General features: G+C 36.3%; 1 protein-coding gene across 4 annotated transcripts in view; it reads left to right on the forward strand.

Moving 5' to 3' along the window:
* Positions 1 to 20,445, forward strand: part of LOC134749212 (protein dead ringer) — a 145,690-nt gene that overhangs the window by 52,707 nt on the left and 72,538 nt on the right. For all 4 annotated transcript variants that reach the window (XM_063684093.1, XM_063684092.1, XM_063684095.1 and 1 more), the window contains exon 3: positions 565 to 837. In XM_063684093.1, coding sequence (XP_063540163.1) covers positions 565 to 837 — 273 coding nt within the window. The remainder of the gene's footprint in view (positions 1 to 564; positions 838 to 20,445) is intronic.

Raw genomic sequence — 20,445 nt, forward strand, 5'->3', positions numbered from 1 at the left:
GCTAGATTGCTCTGAAACTTTGTACTTACAATAGGATAAGGTATATCTATGTCTGTAATTAGTTTATGTAGCTTCATATACCATAGTTAAAAAAATACAGCGAATTTAAGTTTTTCATACATGTTGTTTTTGCTCTATTTCGTTTGTTGTATAAACTGGAGCTATATAAACTAATTACAGACCTAGATATACCCTCATGTCATTGTATGTGCAAAGTTTCATTATAATCCAACACGTAGTTTTGAGCGGAACTACGTTTGTATGAAAAGGTGCAATTCGGCCGAGCTTGCCGGGGATTCTTAATACCCTGTTATTATAATCAGAATACGCCTCTGGTCTAGAGCGTACGCAAGCAGTGATTTTTAAAATTGATTCAATATTTCAAGAGTACAGTCGATAATGGAATAGAATTCATTCATAAAGTGGGTATGCATTTCTGCAGCTGGGTGCATATTTTCACCGGGAAGTTGAGTTTATTAATCATATTCACTTTTAGAGACTTTTCCTGGTCTATCATAACTTGTGAGCAGATATTTTTACAAATCTTAATTTTCCGTTAAACAGGTCCGCGACGATTTCGAGTCGCTGAAATCCTCGCTGCACCCGCACCTGTCCTCGCTGGCGTCTCTCGCGCAGGGAACTCCGCTATCGGCGCCTACGAGCGTGTTCGCTTTGGCCAGCGGCGGAGCCCCCGGGGGCTTCCCGTACGCCCCGCCGGCGTTTCTGGCTCCCGCGCCGCCACCTCCTGCGCAACCGGCGGGCTCTGCGTCATCTTCGTCTTCCGAGGGCAGCGCTGCGGGTTGGAGTTTTGAGGAACAGTACAAGCAGGTCCGTCAGGTAAGTTCGAGTTGTTTATCTCATTTAGTATTTACACATTATTTCATTCATTCTTTAAAATGTACCCAAAAATGTTACTGATATTGAATAACCACACTTTGGAAGACTTGGACATGTTTCATTATTTTAGGTCATTGACGAGAATATATAGATTTTGTGTCAACGAAAAAGAATTATACCGCCACAACATTTGCATCATAATACTTTCCCTTCGGTACAAATAAATCACAAACATTTACTCTGCCCTCAATAACATAATCGAGCGAGTCAATCGAACCCTCTGTAAGTTATTCAGGGTTGTCACATTCGTGTCCAATGCGAGTGGTCTCTCCACAATGGCAACCCGTTCGCTTTGTTACATATTTCATGGGGTGGGGTGTCAAAACAAGTGAGGGACGATGTGATTACTGGTAATACGCTTGTTAGGGGTCTGGATTTATTGAATTTGCATTCAGTGGAACATGTTTGCGGCCCTAGCTATTATTGTTGGATAGGCAGATGATTTGTAAGGATCGATTTTGTGATGTGACCAATCTAAAGCTACATGTTTGGGATTTATTTTTCTTTATTCTTTGAAATAATTCAATAAAATAACGCCAATCCTCTATCACAAGTTTTGTGTTTTCATTATAATTTAACTTTAGCCCGAATTAAAGATCTTTTGGTGTCGTAATTATCATGAAATTTATACAAATTACCTTTTTTCTTAGGCGCTTTACACCCAGTTTCATTTCAAAGCATATTATTACGAACTTATAATTATAAGTAATATTGTGGCATATGTTTGAGAAATGTAATTTGACCTGTCAGTTTATGATTATCAACTCGCAAAGCCATTCACGCCAAAATTCCTTTAAGAAAGTTACGGTGAAAAGCGACCGCATCGTTAACACTTTCACATTGTGCGTACATCCTTAACGAGCTGTGAATTTGTTCATCAAAGAGAACGGGATGATATACAATTGAGATACAAATATAATATTGTTCGGCGATCACGATCGCGCGGCGATACTGGGAACTTACCACTTTTTAACGGTATAGTAACGCTACACTTAAGAACTCGTCGGACCAACTAGGCTAGAGTAAATACAGCGTTATTCGACCCATTTCCCGGCGTGACGTTTGACATTTTGTATCCTACACATTTTTTTCGTCTCGTATATATGTGCACTTACATAAGACAAAATAAAGATTGGGTATGAAATGAGTGTCTCAAGGAGTGCATGAAATTCTTATGTGTCCTTTCGCTTTTTTCGGCGGCCAGTGGCCCTTAGATAACAGCAAGTGTAAAAAAAAAGTGTAAACCTGAATAAGGAAAAATTTTATTCGTTTGTTCTTTGAGACAAAGTCCTAATTACATGCTATTAAATTGATTATATTTCACATAGTGCGATAAGTGCATTGTGGATGTATTTAGTAGGCAGCCTTTCACGTGCCATAAGGCGTCGGTCACGAGGTCTTTGTGGCCTGTAAAAGAGTCAGAGGCACGCGTTTATTCATCACCATCTTGCAATTTACAACCCCACAATACTCGAGCACAATTACTTACAATGAAGTAACATTTAGTAGAACGAGTTGTGGAGAATTGCCGAGAAGGTGCGAATCTATATGTTAGCCGATGTGGTTTTAAAGACGCGTTCTTATTGTATATGGACGCGTTACCAGATGACGCGTTGCCATTGGTTTTGTGTGTGCGTGGGTTAGTCGTGTTAATATATCTGGTGCATATTAAAGGGTTAACCTTTTTGGGTATACATAAAGTACACACCACATTGTTTAGTTAATGAAGCAACAGGGAATCAGCTACGATAAAAAAGGATAATAATGTTTGAATTATTTCTCAGTATTCAGACGCTTAGTTAAATATCAAAAATTAACTACGTCTGTAATACTTATTGCAAATAGATATACGATATATGGATTCCTTATTGTCCGAAATAAATGTTTTTTTTAAATTAAATTTTGTTTAAACTTCAGATTCTCCAACTATGGTCGCTTTGACATGATACACGTATCTACGTTGTCAGAAACTCCGCAATTGACTATCACAATTTTAAGATTACCATTCTTTCAATACATAAAACTGTAGACAAGGGGCTGAATATATTTAGCCGAGTTAGATAAAGTGGCATTCGAATGCGATTTAAATTAGGCATAAGCAACGACAATGTCGGCAATGTATGTATAATTCAGCCTTTCGTTTTGAAGTTAACTTAATTTCTATATCATTATCCCCAAGCGAGGGTGAACCCCTTTATAATACCGTGCCAACCGTTTAAATTGTATCCTAACAACCCTAACCTAGACAACAACTAGCATTATCGAATTAACTTCCAGCAATACCTAAACTGTAAAGGTCTTTCGGCATATTATTAGCGCGCCCTCCGCGTAGGGCGTTGCTGGCTACCACGTTTTATTGCGGCTGTAGAAGGTGTGGTGCATCTTATTGTGTGAGGAATAAGGGCATAAATCAAGCGCGTTACGCGCACGGTTATGTTGGTGCTAAACGTCGGCCATGCTGGAAAGTCTGTTTTCCCGGCTGCGGCCCTAAATCATCGCGGGGAATTGCCGTGCTTTATTGGCCCCTATTACGCTTTGTTGGATCCACGATAGAATAACTATTTTGACATATGGAAATTATATACTTTGCCTGATTTTATATTCAAGAAGCATGTTAGTTAACTTTACATAATTTAAGAAAACATGACTGTTATCAAAAATATTAAAATGTAGTAAAATGGAAATAAAAGAGTAATATATCCTCTAAAGTAATGCCCTTTCGCCTTTTTTAATTTTTATTTTATTCTTAAGAATTGAATGACTTGTAAAATGTATTTTATTTTACCAATAAAGATCTGTATATCTGTATATCTGTTTGTACTTGCTTTTTTCTAATGTTTTTACTGGCAAATATATAAATATCTACATAATATTTATGTTCAGCCATGACCACACTTGATTTATTTCTATCGAGCTTAGATATCTAATCAATACTAGGTACCTAATATGTAGATAGATAGTAATAATCAAGAGTTATTCGATCACGTACAATCAAACTAATATCTCAATCGTTATTCACATAGGTATTTTCTTGAGTTCACTCGGTTGACCAATTGACAGACATACACTGTCAGAAATACTGATGGACATTTTGCCTAGCCGCCGTCAATAACCAAAAGAATTTCCAATGAATTTAAGTCAATTTCAATCAGCTTAATCTCTAATGTAATAATTCAATATCCCTAATATTACAATTGATTTATTTACGTACAAGATATATACAGTGGTACTACGTAAACGAAATTAATAACTAGCTTAAATCTAAAGTAGGATCTTGGGGCATTGTATCCCGAAATTTTTTCGTTATCAACTAAAGGGGCACTTTTAGGAATTTTGGACTGATTCGCTTTTATAAGTTAAATTGTGAATAGCTCAAGATAATGTCAGTATGTATTGAAAGCGTGCGGCTGCCCGGCGTCACGTCCTGCGCTCACGCGCGGGGGTCATTTGAGTGTGTCACTGTCACTGCGCACCCCCGCCGCGTTTTGTTTATGGAAGTTACGTTTGATTTTATTGCATTTGTCTATGGCGTCATTCAGACGTGATTCCATAACTACTGAGTACTGAGCGTATAAAAGAGCACAACGTTTTTATTTAGTTTTATTTTTATTTATTTTAATTACATAACAATTATAATGGTTTTGTGTCAGAAAAATCAGGATAAGAAGATTTAAATCTTATACTTTTGTTGATTAAAGCATTGATTTAAGCTTTTATACATTATTATTAACTAAAACGAGACTTAATTGCGTTAGGTACCTTTGAAACATTGGAGATAATTTTCAAGCTACGCGATTAAATTCCTTTTTTGTTAATAACAATCTTTTGGAAACAAGTGACGAAAACCTTGTAAATAAATTCCCTTACCCGGTTATTTTAACAAAAACAAAAGAAAACATTGGAAAGTGCCAGAAACGCACCCAACTCCTATCTCGAACATAGTTTCAAATGCGACCTATTAGATTCGCCGTCAACCTTTTAAAGTGCCACTAGGTTATGGGTGCGTTTGGAACGAAACTTTTTTTTTAATGGATTTTAACGTCAGGCGATTAGCCAAGTGAGCCATCGAGCAAGCATTCGAGTGTTTCGGATATTTATACCGTCTAGACGCGTTATCTCGCGATGCGTTTATCGCTGGTGGAATGTTTTATACACTTGAGATTTATTTACCGCCGAAAGAGGCTTTAAACGGTTCTGCACCAACGTTCCATACACTAAAATAATAAGTAGAAGGAATCTGCATATACAATTTTGACTATTAAATAAATAAATAAATAAATTTTGATTATTGCCAGTAAAGCTTCGAAGGCTGCTATTACCTACTCATAGTATTTTTTTTGCAATCATTTTATTTCAATCAACCTAAAGTAATAGCTACATATTTAATACAAGGGGTTGAGTTGGTAACTACTTAATTAGAACATTGTAATATATTGTTATATGATCTGAGTATAACTATGTTACATTTAGTAAATTTTTTAATCATAACTTAATCCTTATCATAACTTGACAAAGTTATGCAACATATGTAAGTAAGTAATGTTTTCTCTAACTTTCAGTGGATCTGAGAGTCCGTTGTCAGAATTAGAAATACCGACTGCGTTTTTGAATTGAGTTTTGTATATCTGATGACCCGATTTCGTTCAACATAAATGCAATAAAGATTTGAGTTATCTATAAATAACTTAGATAGTAATGTACAGTCAGCAGCTGAAGTTGCTAAGCGGGCGAGGTGTTGAAAATGATCTGGACGCCACTTTTTTGTTAAGAGAATAAGAGCGTGTCAAGGTAAGTTTGAACACCTCGTCCGCTAAGCAATTTCTGCCGCTGACTGTACATACAACATAGAAAATAAACCAATCTATCCTAGTGGGCAGAACTAGACGTTTAAACACGTCATATTTCGTTGTTTAACTTCAGTTTCAGAACAAATCGAGACGTCATTTGACACGAGCAATTAAGATGTATATTTCCTAGAACATTATAATAAATCAAACAGTCGTTATGTGATAATTTATAGGCATGGTCTGCTCGGCTGCATTTGTGAATTATAAGCGGTCAACTTTCGCTAAATATGTGTTTAAAGTGATTAAACTGACAACAAAGCTAATCATCTAAATATTCAAACTATTCGTATTTATGACATTGCGCTGGCGCAGCCTATAATTTAATTTTGTTCGGTATTTGATAGTTAAGTTTTATTTTGGTGATTAATTTCATAAGTAGAATTCGCATTGGTTTACTTGTAAACATTAATTTAGGCCTTAACACATACATACATAACTCGGAAGTTCATAGGTATGCAAGGTATGGGACTCACGCAGAGGCAGCACCCGCCATCCCGCCAGGGTGTAAAGACTATCGGAAGTTGATGGAATCTAATGGGTGAAAGCGATGGACTAAATACTGGGCTATGGTATAAAAACCAGACGCCTGCCTAGATACCTAATAAAACGGTATGCAATTTTATTTCCGGCAGACGGTGACTCGCCCGCACAACAAAAAGCGACGTCTAGGATGGCCAAAGAGAAACACCACTGTGAGGACTGAGGGCAGAGAGGTGTCACTGGACTTTAAACATATAGCCAACTCGCCACTTACGATATAAACGTATATTATTAAGGGGCAGTCAACATATTACTTAACAAATTATAATATTAACTAATGCATATTACATTATGTTTGTATAAGACTGTTTGTTGCCTAAGTAAATAAAGAAAAAAAAAACACATACATATGGTATAGGTACTCTGTTCTGTGGCATAATATGGTGAGGAAAACAGTTGGATCTCTACTTACATCTTTAGCTTTTGTATAACATTACGTCGCTATCGGCAAATACTTTAATGTCTTTAAACATATTTGCCGACTTTGTAGTAACCGTTAATCTTCAACATATAACTCAACCAATTAGTTTAAGTTTAAAACCGACTCTAATTTTAATAAGCCGCCTTAAGATTAACTCAGTTATTTTAACTTATCGCGTGGTTGTACATAAGTAACGATTTTCTGTACACAAATTAGTCGGACATTAAAAAAAGCTTGAGATTTTCGATCTTAATGAACGGCCACTCATTATTCAGTTGGTTGTGGTTGTTATCGACAAATAGAGCAATTAGCCTTAAAATGTCTGTATTACATACAATTATAATCCAATACAATACGAATATGGTTGGCAGATTATATTCGTTACATCAAAGAGGATATAATAAGATAGAGCGATACTGTCATAGTAAATTTTGTAACCACTGTAAATTCACTGCCATCTATCTACATATTTTAAAACTAAAAATGAAGATTTATAAAAATACGTTAAAATGTATTAAAATATGGATAAATGATTTTTTTTATTTGCATTAATTATTTTTATTATTTTGACCCATGTTCTTTCACTGACATGCGTTAAAATTGTTAAATAACAAACGAAACCGGCAACGCCCTCTAAACAAGAGTAGGCCAAAGGTAGTAGCGACATCTGATCGAGAATCAAATTTTCGTGATTTTCGAGGCACGTTTTTTCCTTCGACTGTATCCATCTATTACGGAGTTATATCTATCTTTGGTTACATTAAGGCAATATACACAAATTACTTAGGCAATTGTCACCAACAAAACCTAGTCAACTTACAAAAAACTACTTACTACATATTTTCATGTATAACTAACTAATTCTTTTTTTAATACAAATATTTGGAATGGTTATGTTTATTACTAAATTAAAAAATACAAATAATACCTGATTATAATTTGGAGATATACAAATATATTTTAAATATATATTAATAAATAGAATAGATATGTAGTTATATAAATATAGATAAATAGCATGTTTATTTATTTTCCTAGTACTTTAGTGTCCAAAGGCCTCCCCTCGACCCTGTCATCTGTATGTTTATTATAAAAATATAAACATTTAAAAGAAAAGTTAAACCTTTGTTTACTTAACTCACAAAAGAGTAAGTACATATCTTCAATGAACCTTAAAATGGCCGTACATAAATCGGTGCAGTCTATCGCATTCACTATCTGTCGACAAATGAGGTAGGTAAGTATAATATGTAAAATGGTTGTGAGCTGTGACGCAACTCGAAGATAGAATAATAATGTTATTCGTTCCTTGAACAGTTACGGTTGATGGCGGTAGGAATTTTTACATTATAATGTCATTATCTTACTTACTCACTACCCCTTTTGAGATAGTTGTCACGCATTTGAGCAGGCGGACGGACATATTATAGTATACATAGTTAACGATTGTGGTTTAAAAGAAAAAGCTCTTTATAAATGTTTAGGTTACTTATGCAGATATATTCGTTAAAGCTGGCGTCGAATGCTAATAAAAATATACACAAACTAGTCATATTCGAGTCAGGTAGGTATTATGAATTGACCTGTAGGTCGAACAAGTTATTTTCACTTCTTTATGCTCGTAAAGTTCGACTTTAAGTAGAATAGAATAGAATAGTTTTTATTCGTAAACACACAGACAAATAGACATACATTAAAAGAACAGTGAAAATAAAGTGTCACGAAATGGCCCCATCTCAGCATGCTGCTGGCGACTTCCAGCGCTGATCTTCCGATGAGACCATCAAGTGAGAATCACGGAAGGTAACAGACAAAAAGAAAGCAAAATGAGCAGAAAATCGTGCGTAGACGACATAAAATTGCTTATTATGTTCTAGAGCATAAAGTCAAATCATCTATTACGACCCTTATCGACATATTCGACATAGCAATAACGTCAAAAATGTGCTATACAAACTGCCAGACCTGCCGGCGCACTCCCGAGTTCCGACCGGCGCGCCTCCGACCGGCCCGAGTACAATTTTCTATAAATACGGTAAAGTAACCTACAATATTGGATATCTATCTATATATATATAAACGTAAAAGTCCTGACTGACTGACTGACTCACTTAAATCAACGCCCAGCCCAAACCGTTGGACCTAAAGAGAGCTAAATCTTTCACAATAGGTAGCTTTTATAACGTTAGTATCCACTAAGAAGGGGTTTTTCAAAATTCATCCCCTAAGGTGGTGAAAAAGGGGTTGAAAGTTTGTATGGAGATCATAATTTTTTTTGGGTGCGGGACTTGAAACTTCGTATAAAGGCATATTATTAAAATACATGAAAAGTGATTTCAGCGTTTTTAAAAATTCATCCCCTAAATGGGTTAAAAAAGGGTTCAAAGTTTGAATCCATTACAAATACTTTGAAACTTCATACAAAGGTATTTATTTAATAAGGGAAGAAAACTTATTTCAGCATTTTTGAAAATTCATCCCCCAAGGTGGTAAAAAAGAGGTTGAAAGTTTGTATGGAGATCAAACCTTTTTTTGAGTACAGGATTTCAGTCTTTGTATAAAGGCATATTATTAGAATACAAGAAAAGTAATTTAAGCGTTTTTAAATATTCATTCCCTAAAAGTGTTAAAAAGGGGTTGAAAGTTTGAATCCATTACAAATGCTTATTGAAACTTCTTAAAACGGCATTGTATAATATTACAAAAAAAGTTATTTCAACGTTCTTAATAATTCTACCCCTAAGGGTGTTAAAAAGGGGATGTAAGTTTATATGTAGTACAAGTTTTCGTTTTAGCTAGGAACATGAAACTTGGTAAAAGGGCATTATATATAAATTTATATGAATTTCATGTTAACAATTTTTGTTTTGTACAATAAAGTGATTTACTTCTACTACTACTACCTATATTAAAATAGACGAAAACTGATTGCACCGTGTTTGAAAAGTTTGTATTAATAAAGTTTGCAGCGGGAGCGAACATTTTTTTAAAATAGTGGACTTGAAAATCTAAGTGTCGAGAGGGATTATATCGAGAACAATTTTTTTCAGTTAGGGGCTTGAAACTTCGTACTTTGTGAAAGACAAATTTCATGCGCTGTATAATTATTAACAAATGATTTACCGTCCCTACTGATATCTTTTGCTGCATACATTACGTATTTATTTGCTTTTGATACATTATGCATAATGTTCTATGCTCATTTAAAATATATAACCACCAACATACAAATCCACGCGTACGAAGTCGCGGGCAACAGCTAGTTTTTGTATATTTTACAATCGAAGTGAAAAGTAGTGTATAACTCACGCATAATCTCCTCGCAATAAATTGCCTCGGGTGAAAATGGATCGCTTCATGCCCTTGTCAATCTACTATTTCAGTCTTCGTCGTATAAAATGTAAAGTCTTGTTAAAATTAAGTAATTTGTACACTTTTTCTCTTGGTAACATTAATAATCATACTGTGCAGATCATTTTTAAACATTATAATAATTTTTAGAAGTCTCGGACGCTTATTATTTCCTCGGACAGTATTTGAATTATTATCATTGTCTCTGCAGAGCTGAAATAAAATCTTGAGAACTTAGAATCGTATACACGAATCTTGATTATGATTATTCTTTGTCGTTGTGAGTTTTCCTATCTCTTCTTACGATATTTAGCTTCGATTTGATCGCCGCGCGCGCATCTCTCCCCCACCCCTCGCGACACTAGCCTGCGGCTGCGGCGTGATATCGTCGTGATGCACCCCAGCTGACTTGCTATTTCTGGGAGATGCACAGGAGACTCACGCCGTAGACGACCGGCGTTTTTATATACTCTTGCTGATTGTAAGTTTGATTGTAGTAGATTGTTTTTAAAAGGATATCTTGTATTGTTACAGTTTGGTGCCGTGTCTAGAATTAAAGTTATAATATTTTACTTGTGGTAAACCGTGTGTTTTTAACCCGACTACGGCTAAGCCAAAATTACAAAAAAATTACAAATATCTCTTCAGTACGTTTTTATTTTTATTAGTGTTCAACAGTAGCATCGAATTTACTACGATAATTTTGACTTTTGAGATATGACGCAATTTATTATTATTGGACCGGGTGACACCATGATTTTGATGTGCTTTTATTTCTATTAACAGAAAGTTATTTTGTTTTCAAATTATTGTAGTCCTTTACCTTAAGGAATTTGAGTTAATTACTCTGCATTGATACCTAATGAGATACTACCTAATTAAAACATAATAACTTAAAATTAATACAGTATTATTAATATTTCCTGTGACCCACCTCCGTTATTCAGTCTGTTTTTTTTGACCATAGAGTACATGAAAAAAAAAATTGACTGGATAAGGGACAAACGATGATTCCCGGCGCAATTAGTAAAAGAAAACCCGTAGGATTTAATCTATGCTTCAAAAGAAAGATGAGATTAAAATACATTACTTTGATTGATTCCTCTTTCGCGCTTGCGCCTATGTCCTGCGCCGGCGTCGTTTGGCGGGAGCGCTATCACAACTGCACACGTGTCACATGTGGCTATTAACATGCGTGTTTTTATTCCATGTCCCTTGCATTAACCAATTGCGTAAAATGCACAACTTTTTTTTAAATATTCTATTGTAAAAACGTACCTACATGTGATTTGTAATTAAATATTAAACAAGAAATGTATGTAAACACCGAATAATCACAATGCATCAATAACAAAGCAATGACAAATATTGAACAACATCAACAAGGCATTAATCCATGCCATGATTTAACTTTACGAAATTACATTCATCCTTAATATTGTGAAGTTCTTAAACCAATTGTGTTTAAAATAAAACTCTGCCATTAGCAATATATCAGTTACACCATCAATTCTGTCAGTCATAGTAAAAAGGTTGTGGTTGTATAGCATTGGTTGAATGACTAAGGGTCGGTTGCACCAAACTGTTTGTCATCGTTAAAGAGTTTGCTAAATTTTATTGTATGGAAAGTTTCATAGTAAACCGCCGCGGCCCATCGGGTGACGTTGATCAGTCTGTCAAGTGCGGATGGTGCAACTGGCACTTAGTCGCGTAATGTTTGTTAATATATTCCTAATACGTATCAAATATCAAAAAAACGGACTATAAGGTAATGTCATTATGATTTGCCAAAATCACTAGGTTGTACCGTTAGCAGCTGAGGAGTGTCTTTTCAAAAGGGCGTATTTCTCAATGAACACCATATAATAAATAAGCCCTTTTGAAAAGACACTCCTCAACTGTCAATTGAAACCTTGGAGCCATGTACTGAGTTTAATGATCCGAATGCGTTATTTTTAGGTGATAGGTATTTTTAACACACTAAGTTATAATTAATGTACCTACTCAACCTACTGTTAGTGTTAAAAGAAGGAGTTTTAAGTTGGATATATATTTACTCTAAAACGTCACACTATAATATGAATCGAATATTTTATAAGCAAATACGCTTAATCCCATGGCGGCCCACGTCCACAAACATGGCTACCTTATAAGGTTATTTAATATATTTAGGTTTGTTTGCTTAAAATATGTCACAGTGAATACATTAGCGATCCCAACGCGTTATGGATTGTCGCGCGGTAGTTTCACAAGGTTTTGTCAATTAGTTACACATCGGAATCACGTCAGAGATGGCCGCTACACGGAATATTCATCGAAACTTTACACGATTTGAATGAGACAGGCGTAGTCAAGACGGAAGCGAAATCCTTCAAATCCTGTAAGGAACGTAAGGTTCTAACCTTGCTAGAGTAGAAAGAAATTGCCTTTAGAATAGTTTGATAAATTCAGGCTATCTTCTTTACTAAAAAATGTTTCGGAAATATCAAACGATATTGCGTCGGCTAAAGTTTCTTAAAAGAAATCATTAGTCATAGCTAACTTTGCACGGACCGACTTGAATATCACCAAATGAGGGTGTCATTGTATATGTCATATTTTCATGTCATAGAAATTTAACAACTGTAATACCATGCAGAGTTAGCTTGGTCCGAGTCTATGAGCGTGCACCTATTCGTGACGACACCCCACTGATACCAATCGGACTTAAAATGGGTAACGGATCAATTCAAAATATTTTACACCAATCACAATACCGAGATAAAGTTTCAGCACAATCCCTGACACGAAATCAAACGCGTTTGATATAAATAGAGTTGCATAGTGCAAGTGACAGACGGGACACCCGACACGTTAATGTGCGTTGAGCCGATACATATGGCGGGAGAGTGGCATTTGCGAGCCTTCGCAGATTGATGTACTGTATTAATAGTACGCGAGATCGAGTAGCATTGCTCTACGTCATCATTAATTTGCTTTCTCGATCATCGCATCAACTGCCGAAAGATTCCCACAGCAGGACAGGATAAAAGTATCTTCGACTTTGGTGTGCACCTCCTTTCACATCGAGAGGTTAATAACAAAGCAATGTCAAATATTGCAAACTTGCCTACTTATGATTTTGTTGAAAATCTTTCCACACTTTCAGTGGATACACGGTGGCCACAAAGGTTGACATTTGGTCAATGACCATCCTGCTTTCATTATCTCTATTAAATTGGCAGACTTTATAATTGTAAGGATGTAGCTTAGATAGAAACGGACGCTGAACAGCATCAGCAAGACGTGCTCATGTTGCTAATAGACTGATAAAAGTCGAAAGTATAAAGAGAGGGAATCAGTTCTAACGTAGGAAGTTGACGTTTTATGAATTTCCGCCCGATTTGTCTAACACGAAATCAAATATGTGTGTGATTCGATAGTTAAGTTTTACTTGAATTAAGCTGAATGGGAAGAACTGCACCCTCGTTCACTTCATCTTTCTGTCATGTATTTATTCCTCCTCCTTATTATTTTTTCATAACGACAACACGCGCCTCCAACAACATACTCTTATTACACGCAAAAGTGCCGGCACGAGGACAAAACTAAGATTCTCGATCCCTCCGATCGCATGCATCCTTTACCGTCACACAGATAATTGCTTAAGCACGAGTGTGATAGACGATTTGGTTGATGAATGGTGAATAAGAGACGAAGGGTAGCCTGAAATAGCCCGCACGGGACATGGGGGCATCTGCCGTACGTAAATAGATCCCTCAATGTAGTATCAAGGACGTGAGTGTTTGTGTCGTAATTCCATGTTTGGTGCTTGTTTTGGCAAATTTGCAACTTCAAAGAAAAACAAATGATAGTGAAATTAGCTTAATTTCAACATAGTCCTCAAAGTTGGCAAAATGAAGTTTTATCGTTTCGCTGCAGTTAGAACGTGCTTGGAATACAACATGCGAGTATTATATTCATATTGAGCAGAAATCGACTGCGACACAGACAATGCATTTGTCAAATGTATATTTGTTATGGAATAAAGACGACGGGAGTTTCAATCTTTAGCAACTAAAAACAATTTCACTTTTTATTATTACAATAAATAACTGAGTGAATAAATGTGTATAAAAATTACAACTTCCTTTGCGTAAGCTTGGAAATCGACACCGACATTTGGTTAGCAGTTTTTGCTTCAAACATTCCTATAAAATGTTTATCGCCGCCGGTGCGCCTGCACATGTGGCTCCAGCCCTCTTCAGAGATTATTCTAAAATTTCCAGATTGCCACCCTAAGCAAAAAATAAATAAATCCAAAAGCCCGTACAAAAAATGTTCCGAATCCTTGAGCCGACGATTAAATCCCCTTGAAATACAAAATTTACAGTTATCGTGTGCTTGAACCGTGGATAAAAATGCTCTGCCATTGCCTGAAGCGATATTTCATTTCGATGAGATAAAAAGATATGGCTTAGGTAAAGTGATGGATGAAAGACTTTAAGTACTTACACTTATAACATTGCGTAGTGGTTTTTGATGGTCCTATGATGCTGATTTCCATGGAATAAAAGTCACGCTTAGAGAGCTCATTAGGTATTTAAATTAGGAATTTACAAGTGCTGCTTCATTAATATCGTTTTGCATGTGTGCGTTTTACGACCAGTATTTTTCGGGGAGGAACAAGACGAATTTTGGTTTATATTTGGCGTTTGTAAGTGTGGGTTTAATTGTCTGTTTACGTGCGTATGTGTGAGCCTGTGAGGGGTGCAGGCGCCCGACCCGCGGGTTATCATTTCCTGTTCTCATTTAAAATTTACAGCATTTAATTTTTTGCTTACTAAACTAGGGAAACTTCAGATGTGATATTATTATTGAGCCACACTTTCAGGCATGTTTGATAGTTACCGTTATATTTAAAGTGAATTTTGCGGCCGAAATAGTTCGTTCTACCGAGCCATCGAGGACGGATGTGCTAAAAAACGTGTTTATTCCGTTAGAAATCGTGCTGTAAAATGTAAACTGTTTGCGTTTTTTCGTGTTTGGCTTAGTAAAAGGATCAGGTTTAAAGGGATTTTGATTTTGAAAACTTTGTAGCCTGCTACGTTTGAATATATGCTGTATTTTATATGTTTCAGTCTATTAGTCAAAGCCTTATGTTGGATTTTATTTTAAAACAATATAAAAATCACAAAGCCGGTGGATTCCACTTTTAAGGGGGTTACAGCGATAAAATGTGCGAGCGACTCGGTCGATAAAATACCGAACAGCATTTTTACACTTTATTGCATAATTGTTTATTAAGTCCCGGCATGGTGGTGCCGCGGAGGCTTTGTCGGGCCCGCGACAATATGCCATTATAACCACCGATTCGATTTGCCTCTAAGAACATGTATATTATAGATATCCTTAGTGAACTACTTCGAAGTCGAAGTTTGATAACATGAGCCATTTAATGTATATAGTCATCATCATCATAACTTAAGAGCTTTGCTTTTGTCGGTGGAGTAATTGCCAATCGTTTCTTTCCTGAGCCAGTCTTGATTTGCTCGTACGAATGTATATAGTGCCGGGCAGTAATATATTAATAATAAAAGGTAGTTTTAGAGATTTTTATATTACAGATTATTTTCCCAGATCAGGGCGTATTAGATTTGAGAAGGCACTACAGATTTGTTACGATTATTCAGATGCGTTATGGGCTGGTACTGTATGTTCTGATGACACTGGCCCAGAAAAGTTGATATTTTTACAGTTTGCGATGAAATAAAACACTTGACATAATTAAGCTGTTGTCGTAATACACACCATTGCGTTTTCACTGAGAGCCATACATAACAAATACGGTTTATTGCTTAGGAGCAGAATTCGAACTTTGAAAAATGTGATACTTGCAGAGAATCTTGTTCGCACCAATATATGTACATATAAGTACGTATTTTCATGACTATTTCGAAACCATTTATTACCAAAAGAAATATAAAACCAATGTGCGACTGTGTGATCCGATAGTGGCGGCACTTACACAAATGCTATTGTTTGATTTCTTAGCTTTACCTATCAAAACAAACTACGTACAGACTGATCCTTGCCGTCTTAATACAAGGAATCCTCGGCAACGCGTCAAAACATTCCAGAACCCTTTGATCAGTCCCTAATTACACTTATACGGAGAAATCACTTAATGAGTTGTACGAAAACAAACATACTTAACTCATGAAGGCAATGCTAGGAAGGGGCGGCCTACTGAAAGATTACAGACTGAAAGAAAAATCTATAAAATTTGTCTTACGAAATTACCACTGAGTTTTAACGACGATTTCGTTAATTATTTCGCAATTTACGCCACTATTATATCTCTTGGTTATTCATTCGATATAACCGCTTGATTTGTAATGTACGTCTAGAAGTAGATGTAGTTTTCAGTCGCTGAAAGCGCTGCCCGATAGCGCGCACGTCTCTTCGAGGTGCGTTTGATTTGTTTGGACAGCGCCATCACAGAGGGGCCTGCAACGTTTCGTCTTTACGACCCGCCCAACTGTGCACCACTTTGTACCTTGATCCATTGTTTTATCAATTTCTATAATTTATCTCCTGAGAACGTTACGCGTCTCTCTGCAACTAAAATATGTGATTCTTGAATTTCTTAGAAGTAAACAAGGTTATACGGCTTTTCGTGCGATTGTTAATGTTTTGAGTTGATGGGCGGTATGCGGAGACGGATTTGCCATTGAGAAACTTAAAAGTTTCGCGAGGAGTTAGATCAACCCTATACTATTGTTTTCTCTCTACGTTCCTGATGCCAAAATTCACGCGACATTTGCAGCACCCTTGATCAAACATATTTTTCATCACACTCGCTCAGTAAATGTGGGATTGCACGCAGGCTTAGCGGGAACTATAGAAAAAGCGTTTTCCCTAGGGAGTTATGAAGTCTCTAGTATTATAATTAACAGTTTTTTGTCTTTTTGTATCGTAAGTGTGACGAAAAACATTGTGTGTAACTCGGGGCGTAATAATATATTGCAAATTCGAGTCTATAAAATCGCTCCGGCAAGCCGTCGCGATTTAACTATACTCTCCTTTGCAATATTTAACTTACGCCCCATGTTGCACAATGTACTATTACGTGTTCACAATAAGTAAAACTCTGCACTGTCAGATTACACTTGCTAGTAAGGAATTTTTATTTAAACAATTCTTATAAGAAAGCTGGAATTCTAATCTAATTAGGAAGGTGAATTAGATTAGTGTAATTTAAACACCTCTCAACAATCGATAATCGAGTATGTCACAATTAAACTTTCATGTGTGTCCTGTGTGTCATATTTGTTCAGTATTCTGTGATTTCACAGACGATTTGAATATTTGCATAACATATGACTTCTATCTATTTTCATCACACAAAATCAATCCAATAAGTGACTAGAAACGATGCAATCAATCAAAAAGGCCGCGTATAAAGGCCAGGGCGCGCCACCTACCGGGAAGGCGTGGCGTCGTAATGAACCCAGTCCATTACCCGTTTACTGGCAGTTTATAGGTGTTTTACACACTGCTTTAATTATTGTGAAACATGCATAATGCCCGTGAGTGATGGCGGAATCAGCCTAGAGATCGACAGTGATGGGGGGTTCGCGATGCGTATCGGGGATAATACCCGCGGAACTTGACCGAAACTATGTACACGTATGGCAGACTTGTGTAAACATAACTTCAAATCCTCAAATGTGATTTTGTTGAAAAATATCACTAAATCAGTAATATATATTAGCTAGATACTTACCGCCCAATTCGAACAATGCTTATAACATGTCATAGCGATACGATACCGATCTGTCAGTGTCAAAAGTGACATTTCTTCAACCAAAAACGTCACTTTTGACACTGACAGATCGGTATCGTATCGCTGTAAGCATTGTTTCAATTGGCCGCTAGTCGTTTACTGGCAGTTTATAACTTTACATGTGCTTTATACAGGGTGGCAAAAAATAAGTGCATTCCCGTTGCCAGGGAGGTTTTGGGATTATACTAAGCAACTTTTAGTATGGAAGCAACCACGAAATCGCGAAAAAAAAATTTACTCTCCCATAGAAAATGGACCAGCCAAAATGTATGAAACAGCCAAATCTTTTTCCCGATTTCGGGGTTGGCCCCATAGTAAAAGTTGCTCAGTATAATCCCAAAACCTCCCTGGCAACGGGAATGCACTTGTTTTTTGGCCACCCTGTATATGTACTAGGTATGTGTCACATGAAGTTGCCGCTGCCATACAATCGAAGTTACATTTAAATGTTATGGCAATTTTACATACAAAATTTCTAATTATTGTGTGATGGTGGTATTGGGCAGCCTAGAGACCGACGGTGACTACACGATGCCTATCTGGGGACTCCGCGTTCACAATGTTTTTGAACTCTGAAAGGAAAGCCTGAGTGTAAAGCTACCTACATTGGTATTTAGGCCGTCTTAGTATTTGTAGCCAATTAAAGTGCCTATTGTTTAGAAGATAAGATTTTGTATTTATGCAACGTACATTACAAAATAAATATGTAATTCTTTTGATTCCTGTAAAATACGCACGGTTACCTACCGCTCGCATCCCTAGCGAACCAGCGATCGCCTTGTTCTTATTGTTCTGCAATCACTATCAATATGGTGCGTGCACTCCGCGTTGCATGCTACGGGCAATTATTAGCAGGCCTGATGTAGTGCCCGCCTGAATGTTCCAAACGGGTTAGTGTTGGCTTGAAGGTTTATGACGATAGTCTAGTTTTTGGTTATACTTACGCTATATTTAAAAAAAAAACAGCTAATTTGGTGACAGTGTTTGTGACATTCATCATCATTGACATGTCATGGACATCTTAAGTTGTCTTAGTTGTTTTTAGTTAAAATATTTGTTTGATTACAGAATAACATACTTTTGCACTGTACGAAAAATACTTTTACAGTACATATGGTGCAACTTTCTCGCCCTAGTGCGTAAAGAGCACTTTTCGTGCATATGTCGAAAGTTTAAAGGGCCCATATGTACTGTAAAACGTTGTACGATACACGTGCGAAGAGGTAATTCGCAACTCGTGTCGATTTAAAACACTCCCTGCGGTCGTGTTTTAATTTATCGCCACTCGTTTCGAATTTCCTCTTTTCCGCACTTGTATCGTAAATAACTATTTAGTTTAGCAAAAATCTTTAGACAATTATAATTAATTTTTCGCTACAACACTGTCCGTGTTTCTCATTCACGTAAATTAACCATCGGCGAAATAAATTGCTCATGAGAAAGCGCAGCGAAATTGAGCGATCATCTCCTAATTAAAGTTCAATTGGCGAGTGCGGGGCTATTGTGGCAGCGAAGGCTGTTCTATCGAGGGCGATTGGGTGTTAATTAAAAGTACGTCGATAAATCTTCGCCCCGTGCGAAACGACGTGTGTGATGTTAGGTGATTAGAGGGAGTTGGAATTATCACTAGTTCATTAAGGGGAAGGGAAGTTTTATAAATATGGGTGGACTGAAAGAAAGCGCACATGTTCAGTCTGTTTGTGTAAAATTTGGATTTAAAAGATATTTTAAATAGTGACATTGTGGATTTGGGCACTAATGTAAAACATGACGAACTATACATACCTAGTATACATACTAGTATACCTACCTATATCTCAATATAAAAGACAAGCGCGGCCATCATATTAATTGCTGACTAAATGTAGAAATGTTTAGAGAAACTCGGAAACGGGAGCGACAAAAGACAAAGGCCATTCATTTATTACGTAAGACGATTTTTGCCAGATTTTGACCCCCTCCCTCCCCTATGTAAGAAAAAAAAGAATGGGCCGACCCCCCCCCCCCCTGTTTAATATTTATTACGTAAGAATGTAAAGGAAAAAATGGATACACGTTTGGTTTGTTTTACTGTTTATTTTTCAAAAAAATCATTTTTGGAACGTTTATTAAATTTGTAGTACCTACAAAGGGACTGGAGCCCGTTAAGGCAAACTCTGCACCGTGTTTAATAGTATGGAACTATTCTTTTAAAAGTCATAGTTTTATAGAAATTAAAACAAAATCTCATCTTTGTGATCTTACGTAAGAACTATGAAAACCCCGTCCCGCCCCCTTGTATGAAAAAATAAGATATGTTCGACCCCCCTCCCTCCGCCCCTAAATCGTCTTACGTAATAAATGAATAGCGCCAGATTATAATTTAAAAGGATAATTTGTCAAAAATATGTTTTGTTGACCCCATGAATTTTTAAGTACTTAACCTTTTAATGTTTATTTCAACTGCTTTATTTATAAAAGGTTTTAACATAATTTATTTAAATTTAAGTTATACTTTGGAATCGTTCATATAATGCAAGTCATATAAGTGTAATTTTAATAACATAATTTCACACCATAGA

The sequence above is a fragment of the Cydia strobilella genome, chromosome 18 (assembly GCF_947568885.1).
Source record: "Cydia strobilella chromosome 18, ilCydStro3.1, whole genome shotgun sequence".
Taxonomy (NCBI): Eukaryota; Metazoa; Arthropoda; class Insecta; order Lepidoptera; family Tortricidae; genus Cydia; species Cydia strobilella.